Source organism: Bombus bifarius, unplaced genomic scaffold (assembly GCF_011952205.1).
Source record: "Bombus bifarius isolate JDL3187 unplaced genomic scaffold, Bbif_JDL3187 scf7180000007986, whole genome shotgun sequence".
Lineage (NCBI taxonomy): Eukaryota > Metazoa > Arthropoda > Insecta > Hymenoptera > Apidae > Bombus > Bombus bifarius.
This window is the reverse complement of record NW_022884368.1, coordinates 42,113-61,407: the sequence shown is the minus strand read 5'-3', so window position 1 is coordinate 61,407 and position 19,295 is coordinate 42,113. Positions and strand designations below refer to the sequence as shown.

Here is a 19,295-nt window from a genome sequence, read left to right as displayed (position 1 = left end):
CTGATATAATGTACAAGTATGAAAAAGTTTTTATTTTAAATTTACTTAACTGTTTTCTACTTACATATACAGAAACATATTTACATTAATATAAGAACTAGCAATACATACATTTACTGTTTATTTAAATCACAGAAATAACAGATAACAGTATTACAATATTTGCCATAAATGTGTATAAGTATTTATATAGTAAAGAAATACACGGAAATATATAAAAGTTTATATACTGAGATAACATTCTTTTATTCGGAAAAACCATTTTAGAACTCATGTGTATGTCATAAATGTGATCAAAAACAGATATGTATTTGATCTTGTACATTTTGATGCATACACTTTAGTCATAATTTATTGTTGATAAAATTTGATATTTGATATACTTTAAATATATTTAAAGAACTGAATTTATAACATGAATGAATTCATTCTTTTTATAACATAGTAACATAGAATATACAATCGTAAAACCCTTAAATTACTTTAGAACGAAATTATAAATTGTATCTTGTATAATATTAGATCATTTATTGAAGAACAATATGTAATGTAAAATTTCAAGTGATGCAAAGAAAATGCATATTATTGTTCCTTATTTTAAATAATATATTTATTTATAACTATTAAAATTGTTATATTAGGAACTGTAACTGTAAATATTCTTTTGCTAATGATTCGAAATAAAGAAGATCATTTCTAAATATAAAAAATCAGTTCTTAAAACTTCTATAAAATACATTTTTCTGTATTACCTTCATACTTGACTAGGTCCGGGTGTTGCTTCAGTACTTTGTGATTGATTAAGAAATAGTACATTGCTAGTTTTTATACTTGGGCCTGTAGATATAAGTGATGGACATGGACTAATACATGGCGTTGAGGAATGGCTGTTACTTAAATCACATTGATCTAATAATTTCCAAAGTTCTTCTGGCGTGGGACCACCAGAGACATCTACAATCAACATGTTTGGTATTATAATTGATATTATTATATTCATTAAAAAAGAAAAAAATAAGGATATTACTTTGAGTAGAAGAGAAAGATGGTTCTAAAGCTGTTGTAAGGTCCCACATTTGAATGGTACCATTGGAATGACCAGTGAATATAAAACGCCTGGGTCTTGAACCCATACGGCTGGATCCTTCACATTCGTGCACATAAAAGGAGCTTATAATACTACCATCCACTGATTTGATTACACAGACTCTCTTTCCATTTGACGCTAAGCGTACAAACAATTGATCTGTCTCAGGTACAACTTTTTGAACAAAGACTTGTTCATCATCTTGTTCACCAAATGGTCCTAAGTTTTGAGGTGAAGTAATTAACTTTTGCTTATTAATAACATCATAATAATTTTTCATATAATAACATACCAAAGTCATTTCCAGCATTATAACTAATGCAAGATTCAATTGCTTCTAAAGATACAATTTTAAAACTAGCTTCTGGTGTTGAACCAGGTTGAGTAGAAATCATTCCTCGGAACCTCGTTACTGCCCAACTTCTAACATGGTTATATTCTGAACAAACGGATACTAAATATTTTTCTGACAATGTTACCTACAATATAATTTATTACATACGTAGACAATTTATAAATTCACTTTAATAGAAGTAAATATGATACATACTTTTGTTACACTACTTTGATGTACAGTAAATGTTTGAAACAGTTGTGGGCCATGTCCTACAGTTTCAGGATGTTGGACAATAACTCGAACACTGCCAGATTTTGTACCATATGCAATTTCAATCCAATTACCACAGACAGCTGCATAAAAAAATTATAAAATTACAGTATTCTACACTATGCTACACTATTTCTCTTTAAAATATTAAAATCTTTTAATGTAACTACATGTCTTAATATAAAATGTAAATGACACGATACCGACATTACATATATTGAAAACTGTAGTAATGAAAGAAGATACATTTATAATATATTCGTTATATTCGTTAATTAATATGTTCATTTTCGTTAATAATTGACCTATGTACATATTACATGCGTTACAACATGACGATTAAGAAAGAATAAATGTACATAAACAGTCATTTCGAATGTTTTTTAACTAGGAGGAAATGTATATTATTTATGTTTTAATAAAATTGTATGTATATATACTAGAAAAAACGGTAAGTATACAAATATTTACAATGCATATAACGAAATTATAATTATGATGTATGTAATAAATAAAATAATATTGATATGCATTTGGAATCGTTTAAAACAAAGGATAACTATGCAAGCAGAGGTATATGTTGTTTATTCCTTTTCCTTCCCCTCTCAGATGCTGCTATAAATATATTATTATGTCACTTGACATACGTAATGAAGTAAAGAAAGAGAAAAAAGTGTTAATAAGTACAACTGGATGCATAAGGATAGCGGGGTGTGTAGTCTAAGACAAAAATAATTATTAGTGCTTTAAATGTATTTTTGACAGTAGCTGATTGAATATATATTACTATTTTTTTTGTATGTTCTAATTTAAAGTTATATAAATAAAAGCTACTTCTTTGATGTCTGTAAATATATGCATAAAGGATTTTAATTAAAGGTGCTATTAAAAGCAATATATGAATATGAACTTGTGCATTGATTTGGTACAAAATGATATACTATATCTGGAGAGGAAGGGTATGAATACTAGTACTCAAAGTAATGTGTTATGTTCAATGCAATATAAAATGTAGAGAAATATGTATATGTCAATTTGAACTATGACTTGGATGTGATAATATTGTAGAACATTGTCATATCGACCCATACTTGCCTTGTGCTATTTATCCAGTTGTACGAAATCATGAAGCAAAGAATGTAATAATAAACTCTTATTAATATTCAAATACAGCATTGAACTTTATAATAAAAAGTAAGATACTTGTACTTGAATAAATATGACACTTATTGATGTAACTAAAAAAAAATTAGACTTTCTATTGCAAAGAATAAATACTTAATGAAATTTGTGATTAGAATTAATGACATATAAATAATAAAAAAAGTCGTACAATCATTAAAGAATGCAAAAAAAATATACTATGAAAGTGACGTTTGTTATTACATTCCTCAATACACAAGCAGATTTAATAATTAAATTTTAGTCCATTTATTTGTACGTCACTGGAAAAGATATTTCTGGAATAGAGATACTGTAATATTCAATGTTACGAACCATAAATTAATTATCATTTGCCTACAACTTTTATATTTAACTATTTACCAGTATAATATTGCAATATGAAAAATGAATATTAAGACTTACATGTTTTTGGTGTTAAATATACAGATATGGCGGTAATGGGATCATAGTTTGGGTCGCGGTATAATTCAGTTACAAGTAAGTCATTGTCCTTCATTCTTAAAGGAAACTTCTCCATATCTGAAAATTAATTGTCTATTCAGTCATAATTATAAAATCTATTTTATTTTAAAAGTATTATAATTTTTTATTACCAATATAATAAATAGATCCATTGTTGCAGCCTAATAGAAGAAACGAACCAGCTGTGTCAAATGACAGAATAGGTACTACATCTTGTATTTGCCAATGATGTGTCATAGCATGCCATACACCGATTTTGTCAGTAGGAGATAGAGCAACTAACTGGCTCCCAATAAAAAATAAATATTCCACACGAACATTTAGATTAAATGTACCAATATTCTTCATTCCATTTGCTGAAATACTCCATAATCTGACCTGATTTCCATAAGAAATTGCAACCATTTTAACATCACCACTGGTACTTAATTTTGATGTTATTGCCACTCTTTCAATTACTGATTCAATGTGAGGACTAGTAAATGCATGTTGCCAACCAGATGAGTCTTTAAGTCGATAACATGTTATAAAATGAGCATAAGCAATTACAATCCAATTATGATGTGCTTTTATGATCTGAACTCTTAAGGGATCAACCCATGATGAAACTATATAAAAAATATGTTTTAATACTATTTGTTTTACTAGAATTGCAAATAAAATAATTATATGTTTACCTTGTTGAGGTCCAAATACTAAATTTATATCATTTTTATACAATTTATTTAAATCTGCTGAATTATTCCTAACATGTCTTAAATCTAGAGATGATGTACGTGAATGTGGTAAGCCTTTTTGTTGGATTCTATAATCTAATGAAGAATTTCGCATATGACTATTAAGTACTCCTTTATGGTTTTGTTGTCCTAAAGTAAATGTGTATTAAATGTTTGCAGTAATTAATAAATAAATAAAATTAATGAATATATGTTTTGTACCATTATTATTGTGACTATTAGAAGTTCCAGGAGTTGTAGTTTGGGAGGTAGATGGTACATCCGCTCTGGAATTCGTATTATTAGCAGGACTTCTGCCATGAACAGACACATCTCCTACATTTGATGCAACAGTGGTAGGTTCTTGCAATGGTATACCTTTCCAATTATAATATATAAAATCTAAGTACAATTGCATTTTATATATATTTTTCTTAATTAAAGAGGGATGATTAATCTTACTTGGTGGTGGTAAATAACCATAAAACAAAACATCTCCACAAGAAGACTGAGTTAAATCTTCGCATAGCATTAATCTCTTAACCAATGGAGTAATACCATAATATTCAGCTTCATGTCTCAATGTTCGAAGATCTACATTTTTTAAATCAATATCCTTTGTACGAAGATAATTTAATATAATAGAAAATAATTTTGGATCTCTATCTATAAATAATGCACCAATTTCATCTCTGTGACTGGCAATTCTGTTACTTAATAAAGCTGTAAAAAATGAATCTGGAACCCATGTTAGCGTCTGCTTTGATGTTGAAAACCTAGATAATGAATAATTTCAGATAATTACAAAATAGCTTGAAAAGCATCACTTTCTAAATTTTATAATAGCATTTAGTTGTCGATTAACAATTAAAAAAGATTATATATTTATCATACTATGCCTGAAAGAAAGTAAATGCTTTTGTTTGTACCTTGTTCCACCAACGTTCAAATGTACAATATCACTAAGTCCAAAAGAAGGTGGTACAGCCATTATTATAAGTGATTCAAACTTTTATTTTGATGTTGCATGTCTTATTTTAATATTTCTAAAACAAAAAGAATTACATTCTACTTTCGATAGGTTATGAACAATAGAATAACTTCAACTTATGGTTAGCTCCACAGTTGCACAGTGAGTGTCGCTTTAATGAAACCCATATAAGCACAGAGAGGTACCTATCTACACATACAGATGTGTGTGTGTGGTATTGGTTTAAATTAAAATCACTGTAACACAAAATAACCTTAGCATGTGTTACAAAATAAAAATTTTATAATTTATACATCAATTAATAGCAAAGTAAACAGTAATAATAAATTGTTCTCAATTAGAAACATTTAATTGATTTATAATTATTATAATTTATAATTATATTTTAAATAATTTTAAAAGTGAACTTTATTTTTAATTAAGACATTCATAAAACAAGATAGAACAAATCTTTCATTTTGTACTTTTTTTGTTAAAATATTTGAATTATTGAAATATAGTTATTAATGATATTATGAATAATGAAATAATGTATCGTAATGGTATTTTTACTAATACGATATTTTATTTAATAATAGTAGCTTTAGTCGTATAACACATAACAACTTTTCACTAAGAACATAATTTTATTTATAATTATTAACGAATATTATCTTAAATATGTTTTCTATTTACCAATTCAATTAGACTATTTGAATAGATAACATTTGTGCGCGCTTCTATATAGAAAAATTGGGCGCTCCTATTGGTGCAAAATATTGGGAATTCAAATCGAGCGTTCCTATTGACGCAGAATATTGCAAACTCAAATTGAGCATTTCTATTGGCGTAAAATGTTGCGTCACTCGCAATTCATAGGAGACGTGTGGTGCGGGGTGACATTCGATTGCTGAAATTTGTGGACAAAGATTGCGGCAGTATCCGTCATTATTAGTACTTTCATTTCGACTTTATCATCATTTTTACACTCCCATCTGCTTCATTTAAATAGTACGTTCTTATTTAATTACTTATTAATTATCATTTGAATAAAATTAAGTAGTTTTACGAAACTTTGCCTGTACTTTTATAGTTGACTGCATATCTGACGATTAGAGTCGTCGATAGTTCATATTAGCGGTCTTTGAAATAGAATTTGGGTTCTATTATTGCTTTATTTTATTATAATTTGTTCTATTATTATAAATTTTTGGTTTCATCATACATTTATTTGAAATTGTTGGTTTTCTTTACTGGTTACAGATGGTTATAGATTACTAGTAAATGATAAAGAATAGGGGTTTACGGAAGAGATAATGGACGCCATAGATATTAATTAATTAATAATTCGTCGATTTCTCATGCAAACTTGGTAATGATTGAGCTATTACAATAAGCCAAACGTATGTACACGTTTATTTTTCCCTTTTATTGGATCAAAGGTAATCGATATTTGCTACATAATTGCTATATAACTTACAATTGATATATTTTATAATGATTTTATAATGATTTGTAAGCGACTGACGACGAGTTAGTGTATCGTGCACGACGTACTTTCTACATAGTGTGTGTGGTTAGGCTGTGGAATTGCGTCGTTTTGTTACTTCTCTCATTTACTATAGATCTAAATAATAAAAAATCACAACCTGTAAAAACAAAGATTCGTTATCGAATACAGGGAATCAGAGATATTAGTATCATTAATTTTATTGTTAAATTATAATAAATGGTGCCATATTTCGTACCATCTACAATTTCTTTGAAAAATAAACACACTCTCTGAATTAGGAATATTTGTAATTAAAATTGAGGTTAACTTTTATCGCGTTGTACGCAATGGTCGCTAGCCTTCGTCAGTCGATTTCAGGAAAATGGTACGTAACATTAGAGTGTGCATGTTGTATGCCAAACTCGGGTGTCGGAGGCGTCCCGGGACGTCTCTCTAGTGTAGGCCTTTGCGCCCGGGTTATGTGTGAGAACCGTGGAATGAATGTGTTGGTGTGCTTGTTTTGCTATTTCTTTAATTTTAAATATAGGTTTCCGGGTAGGATAGGTAGTATATTTTCTGGTATGATTGTTAACTATAAGTAGGTAGGGCCGGGCAGGTTGGCACAGTCTCTCGTCGGGTAGGCGCGTTTTCGCGTGTCCAACCTGTTTCAGGAAATTTCATTCGAAAAATCGACGGTGAAGCTGGCACGAATGGAACATACCATCGTCTCTGACTTCGCCCATCGATTTTTTGATTTTCGCGGTCGCGATCGCGATTGGGTTTCGACACGAACGTTAATATTGCTCGAGCATGCACATGCGAACGGATAGCGATCTCTATATGGTCGTTGTTCATCCATGTGTATTTGGATCAGCTTCCGCGATTTATGTTTTTATTTCACCTTTGTACGTTATTTTTTGGTTTGCGATTTAGAAAGTCTCGAGCTTAGATGTAAGTTTCAGCGGGCATCGCGCCCGAAGAAAGAAGAGGCTATGAGCCGAAGAGGCCCGGCAAATTGCCATGCAAGAGGGCAACTACTAATGGCTTTTCATCTTTTGGATCATCCAGAGGATGGAAAGTCATTCTCGTTACTACTTTGTCACTGTACTCGCTTTTAGTATTTGTAGTAGTATTAGTTGTGATTTGTTTATTTGCCGACGTACATGTCGGCCCATCGTCATATTGGGCTAATCGCGGTTTTTTAATTAGCGTTGCGATTGACTAATTAAGGTTTGAATTAGAGTTGCGAGAAAATACTCACTTCGGTTTGGATTAGCGTTGCGATGAAAAGACGATCGCGTTTGCTTTAGTGTTGCGAGTTATAAGATGTCGCCATTGTACTCAGTATTTTCTATTGTAAATAATTATTAGAATTTATTAAAGAATAGAATTTAAATTTGTTGCGCTTTGTTTTATTTTAAGTTGAATTCAAATGACGTTAGTTTTGAATTAATTTTGTAGCGTTGCGATTTGTGATTATCGCGCATAGTTAAAGTAGTTTTTTTTCATTTATAAATAGTAACTTTACATTAGATTCATTTTAAGAATTAGCGTTGCGATATATTTCATCGAGATTGTTTAAATAGCTTTTTCGATTAGTGTTGCGTTGATGAATGATCGCGTTCCTATGCGTAGTGTTGCGTCTATGAAATGCCCAAACTTCTTCCACTTGTGGAAACCTGTTCCCGTTCCTGGATCACCTGATGCAACGAAAACAGTTGCAAAAAGGTGGTCAAGCATCGGCAGCTTTTAATATAGCTGCACTTCGACATTTCGATATTAGCGTTGCGTATGTGAAGTATGAGTGCATACGTAGTATTTATTAGTGTTGCTTGAATGATTAAAACACCCTACTGCGGTGTATGTTCTCGAGATTTTTCATTTTTTCTTTCTTTTTTTTCTTTTTTTTTTTGTCACTAACAAATTAAATAGCATTGCAAATATGATAAAGCACTCCGAGAAATTTCTATTTTATGATTATGGATTTAGTAAATTAGTGTTGCGAAATAGAAAAATATTTTCCACTCGTGGTATGTTTGGGATTCTATCGAGTGGATCGCCCTTCTGGCTATTGGATTTATTTCTTTTTCAGCATCCCTCTGGGCGTTCGTTAATGGAAATACTGTTGAAAAATATATCTGTTCGATACCGATGAATATTTTTAATTTGTTGCATTATTTAAAATTATTATAAATAATCTTATTTCATAATTATATATATATTGTATATCAAGAAAAATGAGAGTTGATATTATATGATGTAAAAGTTTCACCGGATCAGTAAACAAATTCCTACTCTGACATAATTATAATCGTCGTGACACGACGTTATATATTGCAGAAGGCGTGAAAAACACTGACTTTTTCCGAAGTCGGTATTTCAGAACGCGAAACACGAAGACTTATTTAATATCGCGTTTATGTTGTTTTTAGTCAATGATGGTATACATATCACTACTATACTGGATCGATAACGTCGCATGCGATACGAAAATGGTATAGGGAATTAGGTGATTCCCAAAACATGAGACACGAAAAAGCATTAAACGTCACATCTATTCTGTATCTTATCGATACATATACATGTGCGTTTATATATTATCCATGGTATTTTTATGGTTATCAATAGAAGTTTATGATGTTTCATATTCAGAAATTTCTAACTTTCTGTGGAAGATGGCGTGATATTCGTATTTTAAAACCGGGAATACAAATCGCAGATTTTTAATAATTTTAAATTATATCACGAGGTATAAGAAAAATACACTCAGCATTCTTAGTTACATTCTGCATATCATAATTACGATTATGTGTCGTCCTTTATACTATTTCATCGAAATTATAGGTGTGTACTGAAACTTTTGCGAAGACCGCAATTTGACTTGTAAAAGGAGAGAGAGAAAAAAGAAAAGGAAGAACATTACATCGAATATAGAAGGAAAATCATATACAGTAGTTTTAACAAAGTTGCATATTTTCGTAACTACAGTTATTTCCCCACGCGGTAAGCTATTTCGCCAGTCCCAGTGAAAAGAAGTTACACGAAGTACCTAACTATCATAAAGTTTCAATCACTGTGAATTGTCACGATCCTCCCATTGCAGTAGGATAACTATCATTTATGTTTTCGATCGATTTTGCGTTAGACTGTAGTGACATTTTTTGCGATTTTTTGTCGTCGCATTTGTCCAAGCGACTCGTGCTAGAAGTCGTGCTAGAACTCGTGCTAGAATAAATCTGTTTTATCGTAAGTCATACGATTTGGCAAAGAAACAAGTTCGTTTGAAATTCGCATCGAGCCATGGAAATGAGTGATCAACAATTCTCTGGTAAAGAGTACGATGAATTGATTAAACCAATCATGATAACCGCAAAAATAATTTCCATCTGGCCATTGGAGGAGGACAGTGGCAAGGGAACAATATTATTTAGGAGATTCCACTTGTTCTGTATGTTTCTTCTGGTAAGTGCTGCAATACATCGATGTATTATTTAACAAAGGTATTAGGATGCAATAAAATCAAACAGTAAATGTAAGCTCTGATCAAGTAGTATTAACTTCGAGTTAAATGGAAGTCTCGGCGCTATTTATATTCCCGAGATTTAAAGTGGAGAATTGGTTAGTTGATAATTTATTAATTTGTTCGGTATGTTCGTAGCGAAATTTAGAAAAATGTTTAAAAATAATGTTTTTTTTTTATAGAATTAGAATTTTATTAAACAATTTATACATAGCCTGTTTCTTTTATAAGATTGCTTTTCCAAACAATCTTCCAACGGTAAATGGTTTCAAGTGGTTTTTATAGATTCTGTAGTATTTTATTTCTTCTTATTGAAAGAAAAGCTTTTTGCGAGTTAACGTTGGTGAACGTTATGTCGTTAAATACCTTCCACATTGATTAATCTCGAATTCTTCCCGTTCATTACTGTATCTGATGTTCAAGTAGAATTATCGATTAATCTTTACTTTTAATCTTCAAAACGCTACGAACTTTCCGAATAACCCAATACTTCACCAGAATTAAGAGAATGGTATTGAGAGATTGAATTTTCAGGCGGTAGTGATGTCCATCGCGGTGACAGCCGACGTAGTTCACAATATAGATGACTTGAATGAAGCGACCGAATGCGCACTGATTTGTACAGCATTTTACCTCTGTGTAGTCCGTTTGCTAGTGTATTCGCTCCATCAGAAAGACATGTTCTACGTGGTGAAGACGATGAAAGAGGATTGGATCTTGTCCTCTCACGAAGATCGAACAATTTTAGCGAAGAAAACGATGTTTGCCTTTCGTCTCGCGAAATATTTTATCAGTACCGTGGCTATGACGATTGTACTGTTCATGTGTATCCCGTTTTTAGAGGTATGCGTGAGAATTCAATTGGAGAATTTTAGTTTGAAAATGTCTGAACTCAATGACAGAATTTTAAAGCTTGAAAATGGTTTCACTTAAACTGCTCATGGATAAATTGTATGCTTATGCAAATTCATATTTTTATGAATATAATTAAGGAAATGGAACTTGAGCACAAATTTGTTTCACTTGCTGAATATTATAACGTGTACTGTATATATTATTAATTTCCGCCTGCCAGCTACGAAATGAGGTTGATTTACATAGATAGATTGTTCACACTCTCATTCAACCTAAAAATACATTAGATTTACATCTGTGTAATTTTACATATGATGATAACGTTCGATGAAACATTAAATAATAATAACAAGCACAATTCTGTTGCAGATTTACGCGTTTGGTAGCAACGAAAGGGTACTTCCGTTTCGAGGGTATTTTTTTGTCAATCATACCATATCACCGGTGTTTGAGTGCCTTTATTTCTTTAACGTAACAGCGGGTGGCTTTGGCGGAAGTATGATTGCCGGTGCTACCAGTTTCAATCTGGTGGTAATAATGCACGGTTCGGGCAAGTTTGCAGTTTTGCGGAAAAGGCTGGAGGCTCTCAGTGGAGAAGATCCTAATTCTACCGCTATCCTGAGCAATTACGTGATTCGTCACCAGAAAGCGATAGAGTGGGCGTCACTTGTCCTATCACGAATTTGCACTTTAATTTGTTGGATGTATGATGTTGTTGCACGGTAGATAGAGCAATATCAGTTGCTATTATTCTGAACTATATTAAATTACAATTTATACTAGATTACGAATGTTTATGCAAATGCCCATTTTTATGAATATAATTAATGAAATGAAATCTAAATAAAGATTTGTTTCATATATTAACATTTATTTTCTATATTTTGTATAAATTTGCATATTATGTGTATTTAAATTTCTCATAAATGCATAAACATTTTCAGTCTATATATCTATCTATAATCATCGTTGTAATAATATGTATTGAGTTTTTTTTTAGTAATCCTGTCGCAGACATTTTTCTAGACGATCAATTACCAGTAAGATATACTGCTCTACGTTCGCGTGGAATAATCTGTTCGCAGGTACGCAGATGCACTGGAAAGGATCATAAATGTTCTGGCTTTGGGGCAATTCATCATTAGCACCGGCCTGATCTGCTTCGCGGGATTCCAGATTACCTCGGTGCGTCCGCTCGATGCTCACGAGTCAAGGCATCGTCGATAAAAAGTGACCTTTCTAGATGATGAAGGACAAGGGTCGCCTGATGAAATATTCGACCTTCTTAAACTCGGCCATCCTTGAGCTGTTCATGTTCAGCTTCAGTGGAAATGGCTTGATCGACGAGGTGATTTTAAAAATTATAGTCGCTTTCATGAAAGAAGCTGTTTGAAAAATTTTATTGAAAATTCAGAAGAATTTCAAGAATTTAAATTATAAAGTCGTATTGAAATGATCGCTGACCAATGATAATATAGAGCGGAGCAGTGGGTGACTCCGCTTACGGCAGTGGATGGATCGGCAGCAGATTCAGCCAGAGTCTTCAAATCATGATGATGCGCGCGAGGATCCCCAGCAAAATCACCGCGGCAAAGTTCTATGCCATGTCCTTGGAGAGCTTCTCAGCGGTGAATAAAAATTTTTTGAAGGATCCGCGTTATTTATTATGAGAAAGAGATGGTCGTTTCGCTCGAGCACCTGAAGCTTTTTCTTATGGAATCTTGCCTGTTTTGCAGGTTCTGAGTACGTCGTTCTCATACTTCACGGTCCTTACAGCCACCGAAGGCGATTAATGGTCTCACCAATGAACGTAGATGTTTGTACGACAAGCTTTACGATTGTAGACGGCATCCCATGATGACTCAACTTACAGAGAATATAAGTACTTTAGTCGTTCCACTAGCCTAAAAATATCCGTGTAAAACAAAGTGTCGACGGAAAGTTCGTGTTTTCTTTCTCGTTCTTAAGATCGATGGATATCTTCTGGTGTAGATCGCATCCAAAGACAATTGGAATCGAGATAGAAACTCTTACAATAAACTAGAAAACAGAGGATTTTTAACGATAACTGATTTAATACTAATCGTTGGAATATTTCCTTTCATGATCACTGCCGAAAACGTCTTTTCTTATTTATTACATCTTTCTTCAAGAAGGAGATCTATTTCTGTGTAGTACAACGCGCACAGATTGAACAAATTAGACGCGCCTACTACTCATGCTTATAATTTAACACGATATTTACTTAAGCGTGTTTACCAAACATCCGGCTTATTATGAGTATATATGTACGTATCGCGAGACACGCTACATTTACTAGACCACGCGTGGTTCCTTAATTACCTCAAGTAGTACCGATTTATCTCAAGAAGTTTACGAACGCTGAAGATTACGAGGAGATTATTTCAGGAGAGAATAATAGAATTATAATCAAAATAAGCGTTGATCCAGGGTATCTACTGTAGAGGGCAGTAATCCTTCGTTATTTTCAATAACTCGCAACAATTTGCCAGCAAGGATGCGACAAGAAAATGCGGCATCACTTAAACCACAGTAGCGGAGTGTCCGCAGGAGTTTAGGCAAAATGTTACGAGTTCGGCCGAGTTCTCTCTCTGGGTGGGGTAAACCATCGGCGGCGTATGGTCTTGGAAGCGACTCGAGGGTATTTTCATCGCAACAGTACAACACGTGCACCCGGCCAGTGCACGTACAGCTCCTTTCGACTTCTCTTCTCCGTGTGCATCGTCGTTCGGTCGTTTAACGTGACGGTACAAAATGTAACGTGGCCGATCTTTCGACGTTGCGTCGTCTGTTGGACGGTTTCGTTCGATCGCTCTTGCTTGGACGTACCACGGATACAAGCCACTTAACTACGATGGGAGCCAGCTGATGCTAATTATTGTTGTCCACGCGATGGCAATATGGCGAACATCAAGGTGGCAGTTCGCGTAAGACCGATCTCTGCCAGGTGAGTATTAGATCGGATTAATCGCATGATAAAAAGAAATATCAGAAAGTATTTGTAACTGTAATTGAAGTTAATCACAGATTCGAACAGACTGGATCTGCATGCGACAGAGTGAAGCGTTTTTGAAAATCGAACGAAACTGTAAGGTAGGAAGGTGCTTTGACTAATGAAAAGTATTAGTTGAAAATTCTACGTTACGAGTTGCTTTTGCCATTAAACTCATTTCTGTTGGTAAGTTGTAAATGTATTTTAAGGAATAGGCGAAAAAATCGACGGAAGTCACGTTCTCCCTTTCCCCATGTTCCCGATATACACATGTTTCTTTGGAACTTAAGGTCAAGGTTTACTGCTTCCTTATACACCGCAATTTCATTTTTGTAAATTCAATTTTCTTTCGTTCCACGGTTTTACGAGGAACGTTCGGTAATGGACGGGTGTCTGTTTGGAAGGCAAACAGAAACGCGCGTCTCGGCAATAATTACATATTTCTAGACGGCCGTAGCGAGAAACGAACGGGGACAGAAATCTGGAGGCAGATTTATAGGGATACGCGGTGCGCCTTTGAGTCGCTACTTATGAACTCGTTTCTATACTTAGAAGACGAGGCCAGAGCGCGAAAGTAAGACAAACTAACAATTGCTCTCGGCTAGGAAACGTAATAAACTTGGCCGAAGAGAATGAAATTAGGGTCATTGACAAACTATTGTAAATATACTTTTAAAAACTTCCGAACTTATGTATTTTTCGACCATCCAAAATAAATAAATAAATTAACATGCTATTATAATGGCAGAGATGTAAAGTTAACGACATTATGATTAACTCTATCATAGTCTTCGAATTTTTATGTCCCAATTCTGTTATCGAATTAAACATTTTTAATGTTTTATAAGAAAAAGCGAGGAATTGTACACGTTAACTAGGACTCTTATGTATTCTTCTTAAATTTATTTAAAACATGATTAAGTCGAAAATGATCGAAAAGATGTAGTTTAAAAAGTATGAAGGATGTAGATTAAAAAGAAGCTCTTCGATAATTCAACATAGAACCGAATAAAGTATAATAAAGCTTCCACCTTTGCAGCGAGTAAGACCACTGCGAAGAGTGTCGTCGCTGGGTTTATTTAAAGCAGCAAATTTCCTAAGGAAGCCCTTGCCGATCCGGGGGATGTTCTCGCGATAAAGGATCGACCGATCCGTGGAGTGACGTACGAGCAGCACGATACGCCGATGACACACGGCCAGACAGTTTAACGACTTGAAACAGGAATAGCGAGAGAGAAAGAGAGGAGCATCCGTTCGAGAATAACACTCGAAGCGGCGCCTTCTCGCAACGGAAGAGGACCAAGAGGATAATAACAAGCGGACTGTTGCTATTCGCGTACGCTGCCTTGGTTCATTCAAGATCTCCTCTCTTCATCGAGGTTTCCTTGGACCCAGCCATATGTGTTCTTGGACGCTTTTTGCGTTGATCAGAACGAGTAACGGTCTTCCCTTGAACGTGTATGCTTGTACGCTTCATTCAGAGCTGTTTGGTCGGCCATTTTGTTCGACGATGAAAGGGCTATCCACGAACGGATGGATCGGCGGGTTGGATCTCTGTCACGAGCTTCCTGCGAATCGACGATTGATGGAGTTGATCGATGCGAATGTGAAGTGGCCCTGTATTGAACCGAGTTGAATAGAGTTCCGGAATTATTGACTGGATCGATGATGCGATTGTCGAGGATCGAATATTTTTTATTTGTTTGGAATTGATTTGTTTATTGAGTTTGTGTAGGAAAAAGATATGATTAGGTTCGTTTTAATTGTGGTGAAAGTAGTGAAACAGAAGTTGAAATGTAGAATTCTGCGGAGGTTTCTTATAGAACTGTGCAAAAGCCTTTGATGAAGGTGTTAGTTCACTAATTTTCAATATTTTTGTAAAATTTGTTCACGCTATGTCTTAATTTGTTTAATTTGATGATAATTTAAAATGTGTAGATAATTTAAGTCACATACAGACTTACTGAAAAATCACGACAACAATTCGTACCTACTTCATTCGTAGCTACAAAGATTGCACAGGATCTAGATAGATCAATTTCGGCAGAACAAACCTGGAAATCATTTCTGATCTTCACAAATAACTCGTACGAGCTAAAGCGTTTTACCGAACAGGTAGTAGGTATTAATTTCGCAAAAACGCGGATACGGGGCACGAAATCGTGACGATTAGAGAGCGAACAGGGCCATGATAGGATCACGCAAGGACCGGGGTTAAAGTACCTTTAACTTTACTGCTTTCTCTGCTCGAATGCGTCACACGCACGCGAGATACCCACGTGTGTACAATCGTCGCTCTTCCAGTAGATTCAAAATTAAGACAGTGTTACACTGTTTAGTGATACATAGGACTGCATACTGTATTCCACGTTGTTAAATAACTTCTTCGACAATTTCCACATTGATTGATTATTACGAGGAAAGTTCAGAGGCCATAAAGTCATAAAAAAAATCTCAACCAGGAAAAGATAACAAGGTGTGTATATTAAGGAATGTTCTACTCTAATAAAGAAATCTAAAGAAAGAATAAAATAGAATACAAAAAGAATACTAACGCAAAAACTAAAAATATAGTCGCAGTAATAAATGAAAAAACGGAAGGTTTTCGAAAAACCAACTCTTGCGATGAAAAAGACAATGTACAAAACGTTAAAATAGAGTTTGTGAAATTAAAAACGATAGCGCAGGAACTCTCAAAAAATCATTTCAGAAATAAAAGGAAGTAACGTAAAAAGGTCTAAAAATGGTGCGTTTCAGGAATAAAAACGGTACTGCAAGAACACCAAAGTTATTAATATAACTATCATGGAGGCTACTGTTACTACTTATCCGGCGTTACGTTAAACGTCACACCACAGGACACAAGGGAAACCAAAAACTCATTTGAACGTGGTTGAAATCGGTTACCCTTGTATCCAGTATATCCTTTGGACTGGCTGGAAATCCGCGAACGAAAATCATCGATAACATTACCAGACGCGTTTTTCCGATAGATCTTCCGCAGTAGGATCTGATAATCCCGCGAGGAAGTTACTCGAATGTCTCTGGAAATTCCGAATCTGGCCTGGAAGAACGGAAGTTTATGACAGTTAACTTGGTGTTATCGGTTTCCCCTTCCAAGATCTTTTTCCACGAATTAGCAATCCCATCTGCTCGACCTACCGAGCGATTCGAATGGAACTACGTCGCCGAATCGAAAAACCATTCGTGGTATAATCGGACGAGGATCGTTGTTTCGTGGCGAGGATTAAATGGCAGGAATTGCCCGATGTTGGTAAGACAGGCTGAACGATCCGTTAATGGACCGTGCCTTGATCGATCGATGACGAAATCGAGCGCCTCAAGGAAACCGGAAACGCTAATGGAAAATAGCGGAAGGATCGGACCACCGATAGGAATTCGAGAGAATTTTGGAACACGTTCGAATACAAAAGCGATTCGTGTAAATGGTATATGCATCGATGAGTCGATTTCGACTCAGGGAACGTGGAAAAATGTTTTTACGAAGCACGCAGGAGAAAGAATCTTTGTGCCTCTCTGTTCGATAAAATGAATAAAAAATGAATTTGTGGCTTTTGTACAGAAGCCTACGAGTTCTTTGTCGTTTTTCATTTCTGTTTTTCGTAGCAAGCGAAGTAAAACGTGACATTTTTTCTTTCATATAGGGAGCTGAATTTAACTGGATCAGAGGTGGTTGTTCATACGGAGTCGAATGGGATTTCCTTAACAAACGTGAAAGTATCTTCAAGCAAAGCTGGAGATAGTCGTGAAAGAACACGGAAATATGGTTTCGATTACTGCTTCGATTCGTCGAATCCAGAGGCACAGAGTTTCGCGGACCAGGCAAGGATTTACCAGACGCTTGGCCAAACCGTCTTGGACGCTCTTTTCACTGGCTATAATTCCTGTTTGGTGGCGTACGGACAAAGCGCGTCAGGAAAAACCTACACCGTGATGGGAACCAAGGTATCCTACTATTTTTTGGTTTTTAAAAGATTTCATCCGCGAAGAATTATAGCATGAAAATTTTTGAACTTTATGACTTCTGAATGTGCTACATTATGTATGTATCCTATGATTCTTTTGCAAATCTTTGTGTGATATCATGTACGCCAAATCTCAAAGTCCACAATTATTCGTTATCCATAAAAATTCTCCCTCCTATAATATAGATCAATTGAATTATTTTTGGGATAACCCGCGTCACGGCACGTTTACTCGCTTAGAATCCAAGAGCAAACGGCAAATCGGCAAACGATCAAAGGGTAACGCGCATAATTCGGAACGAGGTAACGATTTCCGTGGTAGGTCAGCCTCTAATTGGCGGGCAACGGAGAGAGGCGTTCTTTTTTCCGGTTTCTCCGGCAAATTTCGACCGGTAAATTGAAACTGTTTTTGCTCGGACGGCGCTTAATTAAATTGCCCTGTGGCTCCGTAGCCGATCGCGGCTACATTATAGGAGGGACGAGGAGAGGGACAACGACCGAGCGATTTTTTTAAAAGCGAAGCACGTGTTGCGGTTATACGTCGAGCACGTTCAGTTTCAATTATGGGAACGGAGTCGTTCGATCGCTCCGGGACATTTCGATGACCGATAGAGTTAACGATACGTAATTTTTCCGTGCGATTTCGGTGCATTCGTTTTTGAGAAACGGAACAAAGAGCACAACGGTTAACGATGTTTCCATTTTATTCGTCCGTAGGAAGATCCTGGACTCACGCCGCGTCTCTGCGAAGGAATTTTCGCTAGGATCGAGGAGGAAAGGAAAAACGAGAGGAACTATGGTGTTTCTGTCAGGTAACCAGAATGGAAGATAACTCGTTTTATCTCTTCCGAGTGATAGGAGGAAAACATGATAAGTACATTTCTGTTGATTTTTTGTTTTTAATATCACTTTATGATTAAATTTGTCAGATTCGAAGATGTAAAAGAGTCATCTTCTAAAAATGGCCGGTAGGTTAATAAAGGATCTTATTTCATCTGCCAATTTGAAAAAAAACAATTTTATAATATTCAATATCTTGTTGAAAGCAATGAATCCTATAAATATTCACATTCACATATTCGTTTGTATCACGTTAAATATTCTACGATCCAATTACTCGGCTTACGGAGCAAACACGTGAATTTTACTCGAAGCCAACTGAACGTAGATGCGAAGCAACGTGGCGATAACGCGCATCCGGATTGATAAGTGTGGGAATCTTGCCATTCGCGGCGTCTTTTCGCGAAACGGGGCGCATCGACGAGCTATACGCCAATAGACGATCAAGACATTGGCGGTTGTCGGTCAAGGTCCAGCTGTCGGGTCAATTTTCTTCGTCATTTTCGCACGATAAAGTTGTTTCGTGTCGATGGTCGTCTTAATTTCCATTCGCCTCTTCCCA

The 19,295-nt window shown here is 34.9% G+C and overlaps 3 protein-coding genes across 5 annotated transcripts in view; 2 read left to right on the top strand and 1 right to left on the bottom strand.

Moving 5' to 3' along the window:
* Positions 1 to 232: 232 nt before the first annotated feature.
* Positions 233 to 5,212, bottom strand: LOC117205092 (SH3KBP1-binding protein 1). Of its 2 annotated transcripts, XM_033443173.1 has the most exons (11): positions 4,987 to 5,212; positions 4,520 to 4,833; positions 4,280 to 4,435; positions 4,019 to 4,207; positions 3,473 to 3,949; positions 3,282 to 3,398; positions 2,790 to 2,795; positions 1,638 to 1,777; positions 1,380 to 1,566; positions 1,028 to 1,306; positions 233 to 954 (listed from the first exon to the last, which is right to left on the bottom strand). In XM_033443173.1, the coding sequence occupies exons 1-11, from the start codon at positions 5,046 to 5,048 to the stop codon at positions 755 to 757; spliced, it is 2,127 nt and encodes a 708-aa protein (XP_033299064.1). In that variant the 5' UTR covers positions 5,049 to 5,212; the 3' UTR covers positions 233 to 754. The 2 variants fall into 2 exon arrangements, with proteins under 2 accessions (XP_033299064.1, XP_033299065.1); XM_033443174.1 differs by lacking the exon at positions 2,790 to 2,795.
* A 3,711-nt stretch (positions 5,213 to 8,923) lies between these two features.
* On the top strand, positions 8,924 to 12,953 carry LOC117205084 (odorant receptor 13a-like). Of its 2 annotated transcripts, none has more exons than XM_033443162.1 (7): positions 8,924 to 9,981; positions 10,574 to 10,882; positions 11,264 to 11,616; positions 11,980 to 12,079; positions 12,138 to 12,242; positions 12,373 to 12,522; positions 12,631 to 12,953. In XM_033443162.1, exons 1-7 carry the CDS (start codon positions 9,820 to 9,822, stop codon positions 12,685 to 12,687), a joined length of 1,236 nt encoding a protein of 411 aa, XP_033299053.1. In that variant the 5' UTR covers positions 8,924 to 9,819; the 3' UTR covers positions 12,688 to 12,953. The 2 variants fall into 2 exon arrangements, with proteins under 2 accessions (XP_033299053.1, XP_033299054.1); XM_033443163.1 differs by having other exon boundaries at positions 9,820 to 9,981; positions 11,264 to 11,550; positions 12,631 to 12,720.
* Positions 12,954 to 13,396: 443 nt separating this feature from the next.
* Positions 13,397 to 19,295, top strand: part of LOC117205043 (kinesin-related protein 4-like) — a 28,218-nt gene continuing 22,319 nt past the window's right edge. Inside the window, exons 1-3 of the mRNA XM_033443087.1 lie at positions 13,397 to 13,862; positions 17,573 to 17,873; positions 18,611 to 18,705. Of these exons, the coding sequence (XP_033298978.1) occupies positions 13,816 to 13,862; positions 17,573 to 17,873; positions 18,611 to 18,705 (443 nt within the window). The 5' untranslated portion in view covers positions 13,397 to 13,815. The remainder of the gene's footprint in view (positions 13,863 to 17,572; positions 17,874 to 18,610; positions 18,706 to 19,295) is intronic.

Bases quoted from the DNA above. Each gene is read 5' to 3' on its own strand.
- LOC117205084 (XM_033443162.1), top strand. From the start codon at position 9,820: ATGGAAATGAGTGATCAACAATTCTCTGGTAAAGAGTACGATGAATTG. The intron at 12,080-12,137 runs GTGCGTCCGCTC...TGACCTTTCTAG, and splicing joins CGGGATTCCAGATTACCTCG to ATGATGAAGGACAAGGGTCG. The intron at 12,523-12,630 runs GTGAATAAAAAT...CCTGTTTTGCAG, and splicing joins CCTTGGAGAGCTTCTCAGCG to GTTCTGAGTACGTCGTTCTC.
- LOC117205092 (XM_033443173.1), bottom strand. From the start codon at position 5,048: ATGGCTGTACCACCTTCTTTTGGACTTAGTGATATTGTACATTTGAAC. The intron at 4,834-4,986 runs GTACAAACAAAA...TTCATTATCTAG, and splicing joins TTGAACGTTGGTGGAACAAG to GTTTTCAACATCAAAGCAGA. The intron at 1,307-1,379 runs GTATGTTATTAT...CTCAAAACTTAG, and splicing joins TAATGCTGGAAATGACTTTG to GACCATTTGGTGAACAAGAT.